Consider the following 23,894-nt stretch of genomic DNA (forward strand, 5'->3'; position numbering starts at 1 on the left):
GCTTTACAAAATATCACCTTTCATTTGTCACCATGTGGCCCACACTGGAAAAACTTTGGACACCCCTGATCTCAATTAATCTAACTGTCCATAATATAATACTGCTGCACTACTAAGCACATTGTTTATCAAATTGTTAACACTCCAGTAGAGATGCAACAATAGATTGATTAATCGATGATTAATTGATTATCCAGTTAATCTATTTGGTATTCGATTAATTGTTTTTTATTTAAAAATTTCGACATCCCTAGATTTCAGCCTCTCAAACGCAAATGTCTTTAATGTCCTTAGTCATTCATGAAAGCAGACCTATTATCTTTGTGTTTTCTGCAAAACAAGGTATTCACACACCAGCTTTGACTTTGGGAAACAATAATGGACATTTTTGCCTCTTTTCTGATATGTTGCGGATCAAAGTTTGTGTTTGGTTCAAACTGATGTGGTACATGAAGGGCCTCAGTGATTACTCGATTCATCATAAAAAACAAGCTTCAGATTAATCGACTAAGAAAATAATCGCTCGTTGCAGCTGCTACACTGCAGTCAAACCGTACGTTCGCATGCATACAGTTGGCGGGCATTATGCCAGTAAACAACTCAAGCCAGACTATCATGTCAACACTATTTATTTACTGCTCATCACATGAAATCGCTTTCACACAGAATATTGGCCAATGTCTTATTTCAGGGGATGAGGTTTTACAGTGGAATGGGAAGCTGTTACCAGGAGCCACCATGAAGGAAGTTTACAACATCATCCTCGAATCTCAAGCTGAGCCTCAAGTCGAGCTGGTTGTATCCCGACCAATCGGGTAAGTTGGAACAAGACACTCACTGTTTGTTAATTGGATAGTTAAAACATCATAGCCGGACACAATTGTAAACTACACACTTAATTATGTACACCTGCACAAGAATGCCACCTATTTTTGATTGCCTGATCTTGATAGCTGTCCTTATACTTTTCTCTAGATTGTGCAGGTGTGCCATCTTTAGGCTGTTTCAAGCCTGGAACCGATTCACATCATACAGTATTTCCCTTGCACTTTGCACAGATGCACTTAATGTCTATCCACTGGAATTATGAAATATATATAATACTATTTTAAATAATCTAATCTAATATTATGTAATCTAATTAATATTAGGTAGCTATTTAAATTGACATATTAAGTAAAGTGTTTGTCAAAATGTATTTTTTGGTGGAAGAAGACGAATAAATAAAAAAAGGGCACTTTTATTGGAAAAATATAACATGAATACTGTAATCCCGTGCCACCTCATGCTTTGAATTTTGTGGCTTCACTCTATCACAGTTCTTCAAAAATATATTTATGAATAAATCATGTGGTTCCAATCATGCTGAATGCAACCTATTATTAGTCCAAAAATATCATATTCAAGCAAATGTTACAATTTTTTCCAAAATTATTTTTAAGCATCAAAATGGCTAATTGAAGTAAAATACAAATATAAGGCATTTAGAAGATGCATTCAAAGACGTTTCGATGATATGTAGTATTCTACAAGGGTCACTAGTTTTCAGTTGCTGTAATGTTCAGTGACACACACAAGCACCAGACTCGATCGCCAGAACAACGGGCTTTTATTGCAGCTAAAGTAATCCCGAACATGGGCTACTGTTGCGGCTGTAACCCACGCCAAGCTAAAACTCAACTCTGAACCAAACGCCGATGTCACTTCCTGTTCGTTACTCATTCTGCTCCCTTAGGGAACACATTTATAGCAACATACACTATTCTTCTTTGTCTTATTATGTCTACTATATTAGATAATAGGAGTGTAAAGGTAACTATAGAGGTGTTATTTCATGTTTAGAGGGCTCTAATAATGTCAAAAATCATATTTAGAAAGCAGTAAACAGGTTTTCTATGCTCTAACTGCAAAAATATTGAATCTCTAAACAAGCAATGCTACGGAAATGTGCTTATCACGGTCGGGTCTGGAACCAGTTAACCGCGATAAGCGAGGGATTACTGTAAAATGAAACCATTCCTTCTGAAGTAATTTCAACTGAAGTAAGTAATTTACTAGAATAGGTTTTGACAATGAGTTACAATCAAGTTAGAAAAGTTAACTAAAAAATAAATTAACTGTTATTTAACAGTCAGTTAGACTGTTAAATAAATAAATAAATAAATAAATAAATAAAATATTTAAAAGGTATTTTAATAAAAATTTGATTAAGCGATGCATCAACAATAACAACTCTCCATGGACAAACTTTTAGAATCAACGTTGTCGATTGTGTTGAGTAATCGTTGCAGCCCTGGGTATTACCAAATATAATCATTTCTTTTACATTTGTCATTTAGCTTAATGGAAATGGACAGGACCTCCACACTCTAATGTCTCTGAGACAACAGAGCACAAACAGAGCATTTGCCTGGTTTTGGGACCCCAAAGGTGGCAAATACTTAGAGAACAGGACTAAAATTGAGCCTTGGCGTACGCCGCAGTTAAGGTGCTGTTTGTGATGTGTAGGGCTCAGAGAGGTAAGATGTGACCCACAGTGTAATCTCAGTTGCAGCTACTGCACCTTGTACTTAAATAGCTGTGATCCATAAGAATATGTATTCCAATATTAACTGCAGACTGTTCAATGACATATTACAAAACACAAAATAATTGTCTACACAGAGCAATATTCTAGGATGATATGAAAAGCTTTAAAATGATCCTGGAAAGTGTTCTTTCATGTCATGTATGGCGCATTGCTTCGAAATGTTCAATCGAAATGTTCTTGTTACCAAATGCATGACACTGCTTTAACACGCAGCATATTTTACCTGACATATGTATTATGTGTTCATATGTTGAAATGTGCAAATTTAAGATTGGACCACATTTGCTTTGTTGAAACAAAAGTTGAATGTTATAATTTCTCTCCAAACACTCGCAAAGGGTGTATAGAAAATATCAGTAAGTAATTTTATTGTTTTATTGGGATTTTTGGATCCTCTCATGCTTATGGAGCAATAGTTTCATTTTGCTGGTACCATTTTGCATCCTGAAAAGGGCAAGACTCTCTTTTTTTTTACTGTATTTGGGAATATGCACATTTTATCTTTGGTGAAAATACATGTCTCTAATTTTCATCTCCATTCTATTTGACATCATTTGAATGTGAAAGGATGCAAAATGCAAAACACAAATTTTTTCACTGCTGATTTTGATGAAGCACGAGTTTATTTCACTAATGTTTGCTGAATTCATGATTCTATTCTTGCATTTGAGGCAACTTCCTGTCCATCGAACACCACATACAGTAAATACAGTAATCCCTCGCCCCTTTGCACTTTGAATTTTGTGGCTTATTGTTAACACGGTTCAAAGATCTATTAATTAATAAATCATACTGGTTGGTGGTTGAATACGGGCTATCATGAGTCAAAAATATGCATATTGGGCCGAAATTAAACATTTTCAAGTACAAAAATGGCTAAATGAAGTAAAATCCAATTATATGGCATTCAGAAGACACATTCAGAGACATTATGGTTATAGTTTAATATCTTTGAATATGCATACAAGGTACATTTGAATACATCACATATGCATTTCCAAAAGAAGTAGGAAGAAGCAAAGCGTTGTGATGGTGTGAAGTATTCTACACTGGTCACGAGGTGTCAGTAATGTTACTGTAATGTTGGGTGAGACACACAAGCACCAGACTTGATTGCCAGAACAACAGGCTTTTATTGCAGGTTTAATGATCTCACAACAGGCACAATGATCCCTAACACGGGCTACCATTGCTGCCATAACCCACGCCAAGCTAAAACTCAACTCTGAACCCCCCCAATGTCGCTTGCTGTTCCCTAGCACTGGAACACATTTACAGCATGAGCATGAGTCTTATTTCTGTCTTATATGTCTTTTCTCTTATTATGCCTACTTATTATGCCTACTCTTATAATGCCTAGAGGGCTCTAATAATGTTAAAAACCATATTTAGAAGGTCGTCTATAGGTTTTCTATGCTGTAACTCTAAAAAAAATATTCTATTTATAAATAAGGAATCCTACCTGGTGGAAATTCACTTTTTACAGTCCGATTTGGAACCAATTAACCACGATAAACGAGGGATTATTGTACAACAATAACCATTTTTACGACAAGAAAGATCATGCAGCAAAGAATCCTTGACTTCTTCATCAGGGAACTTTTTTATTCAATGAAAAACGATCACAATTGAGGGTATATACATGATGTTACAACTTCATATGCATTGATCCTCACTTCACAATTAGTTTAGTTCCCTGAAGCTGGTGGAAGAAATTCTGGTGCTTCTTGCTGTGACCCAACTACTGCTCAGTGTATTTATAACAAAGGCTCACATCCTCAATTTGATTTGCCAAGTATCCTTACCATGAAGGTTTAGCTTGAACATCTAAATAAGCAGTTTGGACTGGACTTTATGTTTGAATCAAGCATGCATGCCTGTGCATCCACAACATGACTAACTTCATAGTATTTCAATCAGGCAGATGCAAACATGCAAATGACTGATGTATCTTTGCTTTTTGTATTTCAGTGATATCCCAAGAATCCCAGACACGTCCCACCCTCCATTAGAATCTAGTAGGTGTCTTTTTTGTTATATGAACACACCTAAAACACACAGAGACTCTAATTTATTTGTGCATGTATACACATTACTCTAATGTATGTAGCGACCGAGGCTAACAAGCTAAATGCTAAATGCACAAATGCACACCCCTACACACTTTTAAAGTATAAAATGTATAGCTTCGCTCCACTTCGCACCTCACTCTGAAGCGGCCACCGGTAGTACATGGCTCCCCTGCCTGCAGGCCACTGGGTCGTCCCGGCTAGCTGTGGGAGAAGCATAACACACATAATGAACTCTGCTTGTTGTTATATACTGTATAAGTTTCACTTGTGCGTCTCACAGTAACTATGGTTTGTTCAAGGGCTGCCGAACAAGGTGCGGAATCTCAACGCTTGAAGAAAAAACATAATCAATGAAGCATAACGACGTAAACATGTAAACATTGTATGTACAAAAAATATAATCACGTTTGTATAAAATTATTACTGGCTTAGGGTGATTGAGATGTGTTTTCTTGGGAAAAAAGGCATATTTTTTGAAGTATAAAATATATATACTTTCTTTCACCATCCATCATGCGGGTACAATTCTCTCTTCACCGTGACGGTCCGGTATATCGACCGTATTACTTCAGACACTGCGCCGATCCACCTGTTGACGTCACGTTCCAACCATCCTTCACGTTCCCAATTCAGGGCGAAACGCGTCCACTCCTGGAGCTTTGCCACTGAGGAGTTTTTTTGACTACCTCAGTCACCAAGGTGATGGAACTCCTTGCTTCCTCGATGGAAGGTATGTCAGTGGGATTGAGAAGGGCCTCAAAGTATTCTTTCCACTGCCCGACTATATCCTCAATTGAGGTCAGCAGGCCTCCGTCCTCGCTATAAACAGTGTGGACAGCGCAATACCTCTCATTTTTAAAAAAAGAAAATGGAAAGGTCCCGCCTCACCCGCATGTGGGATTTATTTTGAGCAAAAATCTGCTAATTTGTGAATGTGCGAGGACCCACTTTACTATTGGAGTTTATCTTTACGCTGCTCTCTGTGCTGACTTGACTCGCGTGACAATCACAAACAATGACAGCTCAACCTCTCAAGTTTTTGTGCGACCCTAGAAGCACATTTCCCCCCAAGTTTTGGTTGAATTCTTAACTGTACAAGTCTGGGACCTTCCACTGTATTTCATTACAGCATGCATGTCATTACACTTCTTGTATGTACAGATCATTTTCTTTGATTCAAATTGGATTTTTTTCAGGACCTGACCCTGATTGGTTATCTGCCCATAAATAGTGTGATTTTCTACTTACATTTACATAACAGCACCAATGATGTGTATTTAACGTGCGACTGAAATAACACAGAAGTATATCAGACAGTTTTCACAAGCGCCTGTCCATTTTCAAGCAAACCAGTTACTTATAAAACCACACTAAGACAGGACAGGATTCCGTGCATACCATGTATAATGTCACCTTCTCTTGCCTTTCAGAGGCTTTATAGTGAATATAAACCCATATTTATTTGTCCTACAGTGACTGGACTGTTTTGATCGGTCCTGCCACTTTCAGTCTTTAAAGGTGCCTTTTCCAGTAAAAAGTACATTGCATACAAAATACTGTACTTGTCACCAAATGATGCACACAGTTAGTTGGTGAACACAGTGGAGCATTTAGCAGCTGAAGAGACACATGTGTCACTTAGGAGGTGCTAGCACTCCAAAACCAGCAAAGCAGAGTCACCATAGGACAAAATGTACAGTATATGGACAATGATGCCATTCTTTAGCTGCATGGTGTGCTCACACACACACAAAAAAACATGATATGGAGGTGTTTTTATTCACAGCTTTTTAGTGTTGGATCAAATTGGCCAGGAAAGCTCTCACAGCAGCAAGGACTTTTGTAAATGTTTTAAATAGGGATGTCCGACATTGGCTTTTTTTGGCGATAACCAATATACCGATATTGTCCAACTCTCAATGTACAATTCCGATATCAATCGATACCAATATGTGTAACATCACATATGTCATGATATTAACACATGTGGTGACCCACAATATTGTTTTAGACATTTCTTTCTTTTAGACATTGGAGATTTATAAAATATCTATCTATCAACCTATCCATCTATCGATCGATCGACCGACCTACCTACCTACCTACCTACCTACCTATGTATATATCTATCAAGTGTACTTCCGTTTCCAGATCATGAGGTTGTTGTAGCCACTTAGCTATTGCTAAAGGGCTGTTGCTTGTGGTTGAGTTGAGTGGAGAGTAAACTCGGCTCCTGTCTCGTTGTGTTCATTTGGTGACCCTCGACGTGGCTAAAAATGTTGACTGACAACAGAGACAACAAACCGTGTCGGCGCCGCTACAAAGCTAACGACTTAGCTAACACCCACGCCCGTGGTTTCAACATATCAAGCCCAGTTCCGACTGCAAGGAATAACAGAAGACGTGACGAAGTGTTTCCATGTATTGGCTCCGCTGGATGCCTCGATGACGGCAAGTACGGGAGCCCATAGGACTATATATATATATATATATATATATATATATATATATACAGCAGTTTTTTTATTATTAGTCTTAATTATAGGGAAAAACCCGATACCGATATCAACCGGTATTACATTTTTATGCCAGTATTGGGCCGATAGTATCAGTGGGCCGATATTATCGGACATCCCTAGTTTTAACCTATGAACCCTTCACATCCTCAAGGGGCTTCGGATGTACTCCAGACAGTTGTTATCCAGAACACAGCATACCACACACTGGGATGTCGGCTATGTTTTTCTCTCCTACTCCAGCACACTTCGTAGTTTAGTGGTTCCTTTCTGAAACTAAACTAAACCATCAAATTTTCAAGTGTTGAGCCAATTTGGCATGCTTGCAAGAAATGACCTGCGTACAAACAGCTATGTTGATTCCATCCATCTTCTATGCCGCTTATATGCTGGAGCCTATCCTAGCTGACTTCGCACGAGAGGCGGGGTACACCCTAGACTGGCCGCCAGCCAATCGCAGGGCACATATAGACAAACAACCATTAGCCTAACATGCATGTTTTTGGAATGTGGGAGGAAACTGGAGTACACGGAGAAAACCCACGCACACGGAGAACATGCAAACTCCACACAGAGATGGCCAACGGAGAATCGAACCCAGATCTTCCCGATGTCCTGACATGCTAACCACTAGGCCATCGTGTGGCCTGCGATGTTGATTTTACTTCTAGGAAGGGGACCAGATATACTTCATAGAGGGAATGCTCATATTGCATCTTTTTAGTTTTTAAAAACCAAAAAACACTCTTAGGGAAAAAAAACCAAAGCCATTATACTTTTAATGACGAGGAGTGCGCACCTCACTGTGGGGGAATCCTGGTTGAGAGCACTTGACAGATTATAGGTAGCAAAATGACACTAATATCAACACTTCTAAATGCAGTCTATGGTTCAAACACAGCTGATGGTAAAGCTAATGGAACAAAAGTAATTTTATGCCCATACTGCTTTCTTGTAGGACCCGATGGTGCCGATGGTTGTGAGAGACAGTCGCTACTCTTATGTCATGGACTCATCAATACAGGCTGAAATAATTTCGTGGATTAGTACACATCACATCACACATCTAAAACAGTCAGATTCTCGAAGTAATTTGGTTCTTCTTCTTCTACATGAAGTTCGGGTTAGGGTTGTCATCTCACTGAAAAATAAATAAGAGACACCTTGTTGGCAGTGCCGACCGACCCGATCGTCTTCAATCATATATGTGTGTTTTTTGTCATTTTATATTTGTGTAAAATTACTTTTGTAGGGCATCATAAATATGTTATATTTTTGGGGATCAAAAAATATATTTTGTGAGCACGTTGCAAACAGTCCCTTTAATTAGATGCATGTTTTGGACTAATACAAACACAGGAAGCAAATTGTTAATTTTTTGTGCAAAATAACCGCTTGATGATTTTACCTTAATGTTTACACTGGACGCCCTTCCTGACGCAACGCTGGCAGGGGATCGAACCCACGCCCATTGCCTTAATATACCATTACACCAGCAGGAACAGAAGAGTGGCTAAATTCTGCCATTTTAGACTCTCTTGGTGAGTAGAAAAGGGCTGGGAATACTTTTACCTTAAAATATCATACGCAGTATGTCAAAAAGTACCCATCATATGCCCATCAGCTAATGTCCCATTAAAATAACTCAACACGCCACCGTTAATGTCTGAACCGCTGACAACAAATTTGAGTACACCCTTATGTTAAACTGTACTAATTGAGCGCGGGGGGGGTCATGTGACTCATTCGTGTTGCCAGGTTTTAGGTGTGAATGAGGAGTAGGTGTTGTCGTTCTCATACTGGTGACTGGAAGTTCAACTTGGCACCTCATGGGAAAGAACTCTCTGAGGATGTGAAAAAAAGAATAGTTGCTCTACATGAAGATGTTGTAGGCCGGTGGTTCCCACACTTTTTACAGTGCCGTACCCCTTCAGACATTTGACCTGAAGCCATGTACCCCCTACTCCTGCACAGTTAAAAAAAAACACACATCTTTTGATATTAATTGACTTGAAATATTGAACATAATTAATTGGTATTAATTTTACAGTCATTTTGGGTTAAAAATGGTGTATTTTGCATGGTCACATTTTGGATAACGTTTCATATTTTTGCCAATGACCATGGCTACGGTTTAAATCTGCATAATAATTTATGACCAAATTGAAGGGGAAAGTTTCACAATCACGATAAAGCAGTATCTGAAGTACAAAAATACATACAACCAACAATAAAGCCCCACTCACAGTGACAGGTTTTCACCGCTGCACCGTGCGGGGATTGGAACACCAATATCATTAAAATCTCTGAGATTAAACACTATTAATGCACAAAATAATCATCAAACTTACTTATTTGTTCATATGATGCACACAGAGCAATGAACAACATTGTGTGCTGTCTCCTTGCTGCCTTCTCTTCCGTTCTCCATTGCGCCGTGAGGCATTCAGACGCACTTGTAGTTGAGAGTGTTAGGCGCTAATTGTTCCGATTTTTTTTCACATACCCCTTATTACAATTGGGGTACACCTGAGGGTAGGCATACACCACTTTGGGAACCCAGGTTGTAGGCGATGCGAAGATTGCCAACACCCTGAAAGTGAGCTGCAGCATGGTGGCCAAGGCTAACTGGACAGCTTCCACTCAGAAGAGGCTGTTGAGTGCACTTGCTCAGGGTCATTTCCAGAGGTTGGGTTTCTAAAATAGACGTATGAGTGCTGCCAGCATTGCTGCAGAGGTTGAAGGGGTAGGGGTTGGGGGTCAGACCACACGTCACACTCAAACTGGTCTGCATGACTCTGTCATCTCCGAAGGATGCTTCTTCGAAAGATGATGCACAAGAAAGTCCTGCTGAAGACAGTCAGTGGAAGCATTTCATTCAGATTATCAACATCATCATTATCATATCATCAATCATATCAGATTAGCAAAACATTTCATTGGATTTGGCTGCCGGGGCGCTGCAATGATTTATCAGATGCCCCTGTCCACCAGAGGTAGCCAGAGGAGCCCAGAGCCCAGAGGGAGACGCCGGCTAACTCTCCCCTGGCAGCCACGTCCAGTGAAATGCTTTGCTGGGGCAAAATGCATGATGAGAAGCTGTTAAAATAGTTGTTTTTTTTAATTTTAAACTCGTATCGGTACTTGTTTTGTATGTTTTTTAGCTATCTTTTGAGTGTTGCTGTGTGATGATTTTAGCATTCTTTGTAAAATGACACCATGAGTCAGACTGTAATATAGAGTAATGACGTCCTGCAATTTTTTATGGGTTGACAAGCTCGTTGTGAGTTTTTTCATAGCTCATGATTGGCTCCTGTCAAAGAAAGAGCTACCTGGTCCTCACGGACTCGTGCGTGCCGTAATATGCCATTTTATGACATCATGTACGGCTTATAGTCCGGTGCGGCTTATGTACAAATCTTTTTTTCTCTCTAAATTTTGTGGTTGCAGCTTAAACACCGGTGCGAAAATACGGTAGTACAAAAATTGCTTCACAAAAATAAAGGCAAAAGAACAAAAAACGACTATCCGCCCAAAAGTTTAGTTATTATTAATTACCTATTTGCCAGGGGCCCTTGGAATTGTCTCACGGCACCCCCGGCCAATTGCACTCATCATAAATAAATTGAAAAATGTACAGTTAATCCATGCTGCCGATCGACAGCATTAAACCCTGATCGGAGCATCCCTGCAATAGGTGCATTGTTCTCACTCCCATCCGTAACACAAACTTAACTTTCACTTTCCTTTTTGAAAACCGTAACTGCTTCTCGGATAGCAATGCGCTACCAAGAACTGGGAAGAAAGGCTACAGAGAAGAAATAGCCTTTACAGCGTCACCTAAAGCCGTGGCCAAACCCAGTCCCCATTGTTGAGACACCACAAACTGAGCTACTGTACACATGAAATGTCCTTCTTCTTTGATAAAATGCTTAAAAAATGCAACACAGTCTGCTGCTCTCAATGTGACAGCAATATTTCCTTTCTTACCTTTCCCTTGGAAACTTCACAGTCCTTTTTTGTTTTATTTCATAGCAGGTTCGAGTTCATTTGAGTCCCAGAAGATGGAGAGACCATCCCTAAATCTTTTATCTCCCACCAGTCCTGGAATGGTTCTGGATGCTCCACAGCTAATGCCAGGAAAACTTTCTGTGAGTGCACTGTTATTCTGTTGTTGCGTATTTATTTAGGTGAAGGCTGTGCATCAGATGTTTTTGTTTGTGTTTCTCCTGCAGGTGAAGCTGTGGTATGACAAAGCAGGTCACCAGCTAATAGTCAATGTGCTCCAGGCGGCAGAACTCCCTCTCCGGCCTGATGGACGTCCAAGAAGCCCCTACGTCAAAATGTACTTCCTTCCTGACCGCAGGTACAGCTGTTATGTACCTTTGGTCCACTCTAAAGGGGCAGGTTTTATCATGCAAAAAACGTTTTTCATTTGATATTGACATTTTTGCTCCAGGGGTTCGCTCCCGTCCTTGGAATGAAACTAGCTGGAAGCATCAACTGTGGAAGTAACGTCTCTGTATTTATGTGGACGTGTCTGTCTGTGTTTAAAACAGTGACAAGAGCAAGCGCAGGACAAAAGCAGTGAAGAAGACCTGTGAGCCCAAGTGGAACCAAACATTCGTCTACACTCACATCCATCGTAGGGATTTTCGTAATCATATGCTGGAGCTGACTGTGTGGGACCAGCCCAGGTCACCAGAGGAGGACAGCATCTTTATGGGTGAAGTAAGTGCACATACAAACATACACACAGACTTTCCTCACTATTTGCTTGTTTTTTTCAATTCAATAGGTTTACAATAGCAATTGCTAAACTATTGCGCTCATTTTAAGGAAGATGTTGTTTTTATGAGTTGCTCATAGTATAATCTCTTCCGTTTACAGAACATTGCCATGCAAATATACTCAGTAATCCCTCGCCACTTGGCTCTTCCAATTTTGCAGCTTCACCCTGTCACAGTTTTCCAAAAGTATATTCATTAATAAATCATGTTGTTTCGCGGTTGAATACAACCTATTATTAGATAAAAAAATATGCATGTATGCAAATAAATATATAAGGCATTCAGAAGACTCATTCAAAGACGGTGAAATGATATGTAGTATTCTATACTGGTCACTAGGTGTCAGTAATGTTACTGTACCGTAATGTTGGGTGAGACACACAAGCATCAGTCTTGATTGCAGGAACAACAGGCTTTTATTGCAGGTTATCCCTAAGACGGGCTAGTGTTGTGGTTGTAACCCATGCCAAGCTAAATCTTAACTCTAAACCTCCAACATCACTAACTGCCTAACACCGGAACACATTTACAGCAACACACACAAGCGCGAGTCTTATTTATGCCTTAAATGTCTTATTTTCTCTTAATCTGTATACTATATTGGGTAATACGAGTGTAAAGGTGATTACAGTTGTGTTATTTCATGTCTAAAGGGCTCTAATAATATTTAGAAGGTCGTAAACAGGTTTTTAATGCTCTAACTACGAAAATATTCCATTTATAAATAAGGAATCCTACTTCATGGAAATTCACTTATCATGGTCAGGTCTGGTACTGTAAAGGGTAATGTAATTAATTACTATTTCGAATGGAATTACTGTTTCCAATAGTAAAATGTGGCATGTTATTATGCACTGATATCTATATGAACGATCTGCATGTGGCTTCAATCGCCATTGTTCACTACAGGACGTTAAATAGCGAGTCAGCAAGTGATGTGGTTGCTCACTCTCAGGAAAGCATTTTTGGCACACGCTCAGCCTTAATGTCATGAAAATGTCCATGTCCATAAATGTCATGAATAGTCATACAAAGCTAAATCTGAATTCTTTTACATATTTAAAGGTTTTTCAAAAAAATAATGCAATACTTTATAATTACTTTACAATACTTTCCCTGGTAATTAATTACATTCATGAAGAAGTAATTCTGTTACTAATTCAATTATTTCTGGGGGGAAAGTAACAATAAGTAATTAATTTTTTTATGTAATTTGCCCAAAAGCGCTTCGCTCAGAGAACATAATACTGTTGGGGGCCTCGCTTGCTGCCTGAAAAACTCATTTTTGGAGCATATTTTGTGGAATTTTCTGCTCAACCCTAACCATAGGTGTTAAAAATCTATTCATGCTGTCTTTAAACATCATCAAAGTCATTTTAGCAGATTTTCTAAATATGTTTTTCTTTGTTGTTCTCAAGCAGGGTGGCCCATATCACATCCAAATCTGCAACCTGCTCTCCCTATTGGAGGCATTGTTAAACGAAACATATCATGACATGTACCACCAGATAGAAAGCTTAATCTTTGTTTTTTTTTAATGAAGCATTTACAGTGAGAACGTTACCTTGGCAGATCCTTATAGAGCTGGAGACAGCCCTGCTGGATGACAAGCCACACTGGTATCCACTCCAAACCCACGATGTGTCATCCATACCTCTCCCAAGGCCCTCCCCGTACCTGTCTCGTCGACACACACACACAGACAATCCCGGCAGGAAGCTGCAGCGTAAGTATCACAGTGTCTGTGTGAAGCAAATGTACCCAATGATGAGTGTCTATTTGAAGCTCTGTCAAATGTTCAATGTGTGAACGAGGCTGTCTTGTTTACAAGTGGCAGGCTTTGTATTGCATTTACATCAATGTTAATGTCTGCTTTCACTTCCCTTCCCTAATACTTTATCTGTACTGGAATGTGTGCATGCCTGTGTGTGCGTGTGTGTGACTATGTAGGTTCTCAGCGTGTAACAGAGCCTGAATTTGAGGGTACAGCAGTAGTGTCTAAAGGTGGGTGGGGACCCTTTCCTCTATGCAATGTTTCCCAATTTATTTTATTTGTGTTGTTCTTTAAATATTTTGTTTCCTCATGAATGGAATGAGAAGTCAGTTTTGTTCAAAAATATGCTCCACAAGTAGTAATTAAATCACAGTTGGGGTAGTAGGGGATGAATACAAATAAACATTTAAATATCATTAAAAGTTATAAAACAAAATCAAATCAAATAAAGAAATTGGATTGCATTTGAATAAAACACATTTTATCTGTTTTACATTAAATCCATCCTTTTTTTACATGCAATTTATACAGGAAGTCCCCCAAAAAAACATATACACACTTCAAATCATTGTAAACTAGGTGTTTATTATAATTTGTTCAATTTTCAAACTGTAATAACATCATTTTATTGTTTCGTCACCGCCTGTTCTCAAACTGACCGTTCCGATGCAGACACTGTTGAGGCAAAGCAGACACGCAAAGCAATGGAACTGCACACATCATGAAGCAATTCCCTTGGCATTCGCGTGCATTCACGCTTTTTTAGAATGAATTTCCTTTCTTCAAGGTTTAGTCTGGCTGCCATCATTCATTCCAGTGTGTTTAATCTGCAAAGAAAAACAAACGGTGTATCATTTTTTTTAGACACCCTGTATATGTAGTACAATAATCCCTCGCCAGTGGCTATTAATTGCTTCCAGACCCCACCTTGATAAGTGAATTTTCGCGAACTAGGATTCCTTATGATAAATAGAAAATTTCCATAGAGCATTAAAAAAACAGCTTACAACCTTCTAAATATGTTTTTTTTTAAATTATGTGAGCCTTCTGGGCATGAACTAACACCCCTGTAGTCACCCTTACACTCATGTTACCCAATACAGTTGACACAATAAGAGAAAATAAAACATTCAAGATGTAAATAAGACTTGTGCTTATGTGTGTTGCTGTAAATAGGTTGTGGTGCTAGCGGAGCTGAGTGGGGGGCAGACAGGATGTGGCGATGGGTGTTTTGTTTTAGCTTGGAATGAGATATGGCCGCAACTGTAGCCCGTGGTAGTGATTATTGTGCCTGTCGTGAGATCATTCAAAAAGCCTGTTGTTCCGACGATCAAGTCTGGTGCTGTGTAACATTACTGACACCTGGTGACCAGTGTAAAATACTACATATAATCACGTCTTTGAATGCATCTTCTGAATGCCTTATATTTGTATTTTACTTCATTTTGCTATTTTTATATTTGAAAATGCTTCATTTAGGCAAAAAAAAATTAACATTTGCTTAAATATGCCGTTGAATAGGCCGTATTCAACCGTAAAACAACATGATTTATTAATTAATATATACAGTATTTTTTAAACTGTAATAGAGTCAGGCCGTGAAATTTGAAGTGTAAAGTGGGGAGGGATTACTGTATTATTAAATAAAAACAATTTTGGCTCACGACTGTAAAAATGGGAAATAATATTGACCATATACAGTACATGTAACAGTTTACCCTAGGTGGGGAAAACCCTGCAATGAACTCCAATGTAGATGATATGTTGATACTGTCCACGCCCCAAGATTCCAAAATGAGCAGCATTTAAAAAAGGACAAAAGCACTGTGTTCTTTAAGGCCTATTTTTTTGTTCTGTTAGTGACATTTTTATTTGATTTTAACATTTGCTTGACTGTCATTTCATGCCTTATGTGTTAAGACATGACTTTGTGCCTTATTGACATTGTGTATGCATTAGTATGTCTGTCATGAGTTTCTTCCAAATCTTTGGTATAGTGGCCTAACTTTTGATATTGTCACCTATTTACTTTTTCATTTATGTTTCTGTTTATGTATGTTTACGTCAAGTCAATACAAATATTGACTCTGCTCTCCCTGAATGTTGATATTGAGTTTGGCAGATCGGTAAACAGTCCTTCACTTTGCAAGTGGAGGCTGTTTATTGATTGCCTCCAAATGAAGTTACTGTAAAACTGAAGCACACAAAATAAAAAACATTCAAATACACATAACGGATTTTCAAATAACAATAAAGTATGGCATGATATATATTTTTTTAAGTAAGTAACGTTAGTTAAGAAAGGTAGCAATTTTCTATATGCTAATATATTAGCATCAGGCTATTCTAGCCTGATGCTAATATATTAGCATTCGCAATAATCTGTTGCAAGCATTGAACAAGAGATTTTACCAGAACAAACTTGGCATAAAACAGCATTTATATTACTTACAGGCATATATTTCTTATACACTCTGAAAGCAAAGTTATGACTGCTGGCTTCTTACTACTCGGCTACGGAAGCCTGTTGGTCAAAAGTCAAACTCACAAACAACGTAACAAACATGTATGCCAGGCGAGGGCAGCGCAACAATCCATATGCAACAATGGATAGACCAGAAATACAGTAAATCCCTGCAAAGTCACAAATGTTAGGTCAAAAATAGTTTTTTAAAAATTTTTCTTCTCAGAAAATGGGCAGTTTTTTTGTGCAGAAAACAGATGCCATTCTCTTTAAATGGTTAATACAGTACCACTGTTAAAAAAAAAGACCACAATTACAATTACATGTTTATGTAATAATGCTTCACTGATAATGTTTTTTTCTGTCAAGTGATAGCATTTTGCATTTCCCTTGAAGTTGCCACAAATGCGGCAGGGCTAAGACCATGAATTGCGGACATGTTTAATTCCATAAACACACTCACATGCGTAGGACGTCATTGCACATGCGCGACACTTCCCTGACACATTGCGTTTACATTCCCCACAAATACACGTCACGTTTTTTGGTAATGTGAACAGAAAAAAACAAAAAATCCGAATAGCCTGCAGTGTGAATGTAGCCTTAGTCAACAAAGGTAAAATTGACATTAAATGTTCATTTATCCCTTTCATTTGTCATCCGTATGCATTTTTAATTGTTTTCTGCGGGTAAAACTATAATTGTTGATATTAAGAGTGTTTTGTGTGTCATTGTTGGGTGTCCAGAACGGACTAATTGGATTTGCATTATTTCATATGGGTAGCGTATGTTTCGGGTTTCGTCTTACCTTCTGCAACGGATTAATGACCACTAACCAGAGTTCCACTGTATACTGGCCAGGCAAGAATTTTGCTGTGTAAATTCTGTAGTTTTGGCAAAAATAACCACATACTTATTTAAATAATTGGCCTGTCATACAAGACAGACAGAACCACCATCATCCTGTCACTTTCCGACTTATTCCGAAAGTTCCTGTCCTTCGATCGAGCTTCCATCAACACTTTCCCAGATGGGTTCATGAAACAATTATTTTGTAAAGCAAACCATCTGGTGTGTCTGGGTAGGTATAAATGGGAATGTAAAACATGGTGGTACTACTCAAAAGAGAAACTAGTGGGCCAGTATGAGCTTTGAAGGACTGCACTGTTGGAAATGAAGCCAGGGACCTTGGGATCAAAACAAAGCCCACCAAGGCGGTACATATCTTTTCAAGGCTGATCATCGTCTTTTTTTCTATTTTTATCTTTAGACAGTGTTCTATTGCAACAACAAAGAAGTGTGTTTCATATATTGTAAAAATAGCACTCTTCAGTTCTAGTCAGTATTTTTTGCTGTATCCAAGGCTTGTTTTAGTTGTTACATATGCAGTTTCAGCAGTGCCGTGCTTTAGATAACGCATTTCCATACATGCTGTATGGAAATACTATGTTTTTTTTAGTGCAGTGCATCCTCTCTGGAATTGCAAAAAACGTGAGTAATTGCGACAACTATAAAAAGGTTTTGACATTCTAATCAAGTCTGGGCTACGGTTATGACATTACCGAACTGTACGTACCATCGGGTTCCTTGAGGAAGCGTTGCTTGTATGCAATGAATTAGCTTGACATTCACACCACACTCACACATGCTCACAAACCAACAGGAGGTCATCAAACCAAACACCTCCCTCACGTGCTAGATAGATGGGACTTGTCATGCGTGATCTCAAAACCATATGCGTGTGTGTCTGTCTGAAAACTGCTCCAAGCACAGGCCTTTTCATTCACCTTGTGTGTTTGTGTGTGTGTGTGCGTGTGTGTGTGTCTTTGTATCCATACACGTTCACTGGTGCCTAGCAGCGGATGGGCGTGGCAGGGAGCGACAGCGGGAGCCCACAGCCACCTTGGAGGTGCCCAAGCGCCAGAGGACGCCCTCACATCATATACGTTCCCGCTCGGTCTCCCCGCACCGTGAGGAGCAAGGATGCATCCGGTCTAGGCCAGCCAACGTCCCTGCACAGAGGTGAGGGGTTGGATGAGAAGGTAACATATTGCTGCATGCAAAGAGGCAACAATGATTTTTGTCATTAATAAAAGTATCACACGTATTAGTCATCTGCTTCTGATCTGCTTCTGTTGCACGTACAGTATATTTGAGAAACATACGAGGGTGGGCTGAAAAGTTCATAGGTTGTTACAATCCCAGTTATGCCACAGCAATGAAAACTGGTAAGCATGAAATTCAAACTTTCCTGATAAGTGCATGGTTTCCTTTCAGAGAAACCCACATTAACGTACGTATACTCCAAGTGGCACTAGTACTAGTACTAGTGCAAAAAAAGGAGTTGCCCTCCAAGGATATTCATGCTGACATGTTTGTGACATTAAGGAATGATGCTCCGGCTTTATCAGCCGTGCAAAAATGGGCAGCTGAATTCAAGAGCGGTAGCGAGAGCCTTGAAAATGACGCAAGGTCCGAACGTCCTGCCGCAGCCACCACCTAAGAACACATCAACCGTGTTCATCCCACTTTGATGAATGACACTGTTATTCTGATAGCTCAGTGGTTCTCAACGCGCCATCACTGCCCAACGAAACGCGCCGACCCAAATTGAGGAATTTTCAACTCAAACTTCTCAAATATCTTATGTTTAAAGGGACTGTTAGCAACAAGTGAGATGCAGCGTTGAGGCACTGTCCTCTCTTTATGCTGCGCTTTTCTCCAGCAGATATCTGTAGCTGTGTGTCGGACAGACGACACCACTCAAAGTTCTTCCCCTTCAACTCAAGTTAAGCCACAAACATGGCACGCTCCTCGTGGTGGCGTAGCAAGCGAACAGCACAGACAAGAACACAAGGTGCATTCACGGAAATCAAGTCACTTTTTGTTTTTTTAGCCCAGGGATTAGTCCATGGGTGGAGGGAGGAGTGTCATTTCCGGGTTGGGGATGAGATCCTGCCCCAATTGGAGGAGTTTAAGTACATCAGGGTTTTGGTCACAAGTGAGGGAAGGATAGAATTCGAGATTGTCATGTGGATTGGTGCGGCGTCTGCCGTGATGCAGACTCTGCAGAGTCGAAAGGCAAAACTCTCAATTCACCGGTTAATCTACGTTCCTACCCTCACCTGTGGTCATGAGCTTTAAGTAGTGAGGGAAAGGACAAGAGTGATAAGCGACCAAAGTGAGTTTTCTCCGTAAGGTGGCCTGGCTCTCTCTTAGATAGATAAGGTGAGAAGCACTGTCATCTCAGGAGAAACCCGGAGAACTGCTGCTCCTCTGCATTGAGAGGAGCCAGATGAGGTGGCTTGGGCATCTGGTCAGGATGCCTCTGGGGAGGTGTTCAGGGCACGGTCAACTAGGAGGCCTAGGGGAAGAACCAGGACACATTGGAGAGCCTGTGTCTCCCAACTGGCCTTGGGATGCACTGGGAGGAGCTGGATGAAGTAGCTGGGGAGAGGGAAATCTGGGCTTCCCCGACCTCAGATAAGCGGTAGATAGATGGATGGATGGCCAAGGCATAAATCCGCGACCCACTGAAAACAGCTCCGTGACCCACATTTGGGTCCTGGCCTACCAGTTGAGAATCACTTTCATAGCTAAAACTGTAGGCATTTCCCGTGATCGAGTAGAGAACATTCTGCACAAGGAACTTGGAATGTAGAAGGTTTCTGCTCAATGGCTTCCTCTGTGTTTCACGAGGACAATGCTCTTGCACACAAGTCTGTGGTTGCAGTGGCTGCTCTGCTCGACTGTGGCTTTGAACAGGTTGATCACCCTCTGTATTCTTCGTATTTGGTACCATGATATCTGCTGTTGTTTGAGGATCAGGATGAGAGTTTCAATGCCATGGGAATCCAAGCGCTGCAACACTGATGGAAGAAGTGTGCAAACCACAGGGGAGACTTTGTTGAAAAATATACTAGATTTGGTCAGATTTAACCATTATGAACTTTTCAGCCCATAATGTTGTTCCTAAATGAAAGTACCAAGGTCAACTATGTTGAGTCTGTTGCATTTCTGCTTTGAAAAAGTGCTCTGCTATTCAACTAGTGCTATTAAGACATGTTTCCGTCAAGCATGCAGAGTACACATCAGTTCAATATATATGAAAGGTAAGCTATAAGATGATAGAATGAGACAGACGATGATTGTTGGAAGCTACCAAACTACTGATGAAATGACCCGACTACTCTGAAACTCGTTGTGCTGCCAATTCTGCTTTTACATTCAGAGCCAAATGATCCCGGTCAAGAATTGTCTGCCATGCTGCTCCAACACGACTGTGACATAAGTCCATTAAGTTTTTATTTTGAACTTGTCTTCCTTTGTCAGGAGTCTAGACGAGGAGCTTTCACACTCTCTGCGTTCTCGTTCTCCCACCCGCTACTACGACTCTGCTAGAAGTCACCTTAAGGATGAGGAGTACCTGGATGACAGGTATGCCATCTTAGTCCTGTCTTAGTACATGGAGCCATACTGACTGCTTAATTGTATGCACTGCCAGAAGTGATATCAAATTCAAATGTGTGTATGTGTGTGTGTGTTTGAATGTCTACTGTCATTGTCGCTGAAACTTCATTCTGTCAGTCAATTTAAATACTTGTTGTTTCTTTGCGCTCGTGTTCAGAAATGTCGCCTTTTCATGGTTGGCATCTTTGGCCCTTGAACTGAGTTTGGCGGGGTAGTGATTAGCTTTTTGTCTTTGTGTGTTTTTGAGCGTGTGTTTGTGTTTGTGCATAGCATCCTCTCGTTCCAATTCACTCTCTTCACCCTTTGCTCTCCTTTTTTGGGGAATTGTTGTTGATTTCCTCGTGTCATGCATCACCATGGTTACCACAGTGAAGTCATCATGATTCACCAATCAATGCGAGGCAAAAGTGCTGAATGCATCCGCTCCAGGTAACTTGGCCAATCACGCCATATTTATTATTGTTGTTGATGTGAACTTGTCAAAACTGTACGTGTATCGTATTTAGTTCCAGCGCCTTGTCATTGAAATTCACATATTTTAACAACTTGATTTGGCTGGGAGAAATATCGTGGGAAAAATATATGCCTTATACTGTAGCAGTGATTCTCAAATGGTGGATCAGGAAAAAATATATTTAGAATATATGTTAAAATATATTTTCAAAATATTTGTATTTTAAATTTAAAAAACATACCTCATATATCAGAAAATGGTATTAAAACAGTTTAAAATATTTGTATTTCAAAATAAAAACATATGTCAGAAAATGACATTAAATATTTGAAGGTAATTAGTATACATTAGAAAATTACATTACATATTTTAATGTACTTTAGTTGGTGTGTTACATTAAATATTTTAATCAAATTTTCTAATAGTCTAAAGTGTTTTTTTTTCTTTATTTTGAAATACGTCTGTGTAGGCGTATTTGTATTTTGAAATACAAATTAAAAAAGCAAATACTGGCATCTTCTTCCTTGGTGTATACAAATACTAATTTACTTGCAGTTGGCATTGCTCCTTTTAAGTGTACTCTGAAGGGTATTTTAACTAAAAAAAAATGCTTTTATGTCTATAAAAGTGGGTACCACTTTCATGACAATGGGAAAATGTGGGTCCCAGTATGAGACCAGTTGAGAACCCCTGCCTAATAGTATTGTTAAAACATAAAAACAGTTATTTTCAATGCATTACTAATCTAATAGTATATATTTTTTTAATCACACGCAATAGTAATGATAAAAGATGTACGGACATCACTTAACGTAAAAGCTATAACAGCTATTAGGAAAGTCTGTTGTTAAGATGCACACATGTATAAAAAGAGGAGGACAGAAAGAAAGCATACAAGAGTAGCACATGGGATTATAGTTGCAATGTGGCCTGAGATCCATGGTATATAAGATGATGCCACAGCACCGTTTACGGCCCTGAGTGACCGAGATTTAATGTTTCACTAACTTTGCTGCTGCAGCATTTACTAACATTATGTTTTACATCTTTCTATTATACAATGGAAAAACAATAATAAGCATTTTACATGTTTTAAAGAAGCTGAAGCCAAGACGAAAAGTCAAAATACAGTCAAACCTCGGTTTGACCTGTTTTTGTGTAATATGGTTTTCCATTAATTTTTTTGCCCAAATTTTGTCAATTATCGTACAATATTTCAGTTTGGCACATCAAATCTTGTGGCATAAATAAGGATGTGGACGGACGATACTTTCGGGATTGCTTGTTTATTCAGCCATCTTGAATCACACACCCAACACCAAATCTAGAGATACTAACTGTAGTTTATCCTGTAAGGCCGCACATGAGAATGAAACCACCCCTTCCAGTTCCACTGGGGGGGGGACATTGAGGCGTTCCCAGGCCAGCTGTGAGACATAGGGGCCGGCTGGGCATGCCTGGAACACCTCACCAGGGAGATGTCCCGGAGACATCTGGACTACATGCCCGAGCCACCTCAACTGGCTCCTCTCCATGTGAAGGAGCAGCACCTCCAGGATGACAGAACTCCTTACCCTGTCTGAATCCAGCTACGGAGGAAACTCATTTTGGTCGCTTGTATCCACAGTCTTGTTCTTTTGGTCCTGACCCAAAGCTCATGACCATAGATGAGGTTGGAAACGTGGATAGACTGGTAAATTGAGAGCTTTGCCTTCCAAATCAGATGTTTTTTCAAAGGTCTGTTACGGTTTAGCCTTCCCTCACTCATGAACAAGACCACCCTCCCAACCCGAAGGGTGCCATCCACCCTTTTCCGGCTGAGAACCATGGCCTCAGATTTGGAAGTGCTTCATCCTAGAAGCTTCACACTAAGCTGCGCACTGCCGCAGTAAATGCTGAAGGGCACAGCCCCATGAGGCCATCATGACCACATCGTCTGCGAATACCAGAGACGAGATCCTAAGGCCCCCAAACTGGACCCCCTCAACACCCATTTCATCCATCATTTACAGTATTACAGTAATTATTTAGAATTGTTTTCTGCATCTAGAACTATAATTATTCTCCATAAAATGTATTTTGCATTAATATTTTGGGGCGCCTGGAACTGATTTATTGAATTTACATTCTTTCCAATCGGGAAAATGGCTTTGTTTTTTGAACATTTAAATTTTTGTTGGACCTTTTGGAATGAATTAATAACAAAAACCGAGATAGCACAGTGTGCTAGTTAGACCTTCAAAACGACTGTGGTTTGCTCAGGCATACCAATGTTGTGTTGGAATTTAAGAAAATATTTCTAACTGCTCATTACAACTAAGGTGATGTAATAGCAATCCCAAACAAACACTGAAGCAGCAAAGTTAGTAAAACACAAAATCAGAATTACCGGCAAAACATCGGAACAAGTCTGTGGTAATGCTTTAGCATGCTTATTGGCAGTGTGGTCCCACCTATTCTCACAGTCAAAAAGGTAAGTTGCACTCTGTGTTTCTAATTCTAGTGGCGGTTCTAGCTATGGACCACATGGGCAATTGGCCAAAGCGCCATTCTCTAGGGGGGACCGCAAGGGTGGGGGGAGATTCATATTTATTGGTGTCGAGCGCTTATTTGCTCATCAGGTCAGGATATGTGTCAGATGGCGTCCTCCATACTGCTCACATGGAGTGGATAAAACCAAACCAATGAGAGCCAACATCTTTGTTAATGTAAACAAGGAAGTGGATGTGCGTGTGCGATGAAGGGACACCTTTTATTGGTTAGA

At 39.7% G+C, this 23,894-nt stretch overlaps 1 protein-coding gene across 5 annotated transcripts in view; it reads left to right on the top strand.

Moving 5' to 3' along the window:
* The window catches only part of LOC129194230 (regulating synaptic membrane exocytosis protein 1-like), a 142,560-nt gene that overhangs the window by 84,560 nt on the left and 34,106 nt on the right, over positions 1–23,894 (top strand). For 2 of the 5 annotated variants that reach the window (XM_054799302.1, XM_054799303.1), the window contains exons 10-20: positions 692–815; positions 2,929–2,946; positions 4,562–4,608; positions 11,214–11,329; positions 11,414–11,544; positions 11,738–11,909; positions 13,541–13,694; positions 13,919–13,972; positions 18,063–18,228; positions 20,539–20,643; positions 21,046–21,105. In XM_054799302.1, coding sequence (XP_054655277.1) covers positions 692–815; positions 2,929–2,946; positions 4,562–4,608; positions 11,214–11,329; positions 11,414–11,544; positions 11,738–11,909; positions 13,541–13,694; positions 13,919–13,972; positions 18,063–18,228; positions 20,539–20,643; positions 21,046–21,105 — 1,147 coding nt within the window. The remainder of the gene's footprint in view (positions 1–691; positions 816–2,928; positions 2,947–4,561; positions 4,609–11,213; positions 11,330–11,413; positions 11,545–11,737; positions 11,910–13,540; positions 13,695–13,918; positions 13,973–18,062; positions 18,229–20,538; positions 20,644–21,045; positions 21,106–23,894) is intronic. The other 3 variants (XM_054799305.1, XM_054799307.1, XM_054799304.1) reach the window with 2 other exon arrangements.

This window comes from Dunckerocampus dactyliophorus, chromosome 14 (genome assembly GCF_027744805.1).
Source record: "Dunckerocampus dactyliophorus isolate RoL2022-P2 chromosome 14, RoL_Ddac_1.1, whole genome shotgun sequence".
NCBI lineage: Eukaryota > Metazoa > Chordata > Actinopteri > Syngnathiformes > Syngnathidae > Dunckerocampus > Dunckerocampus dactyliophorus.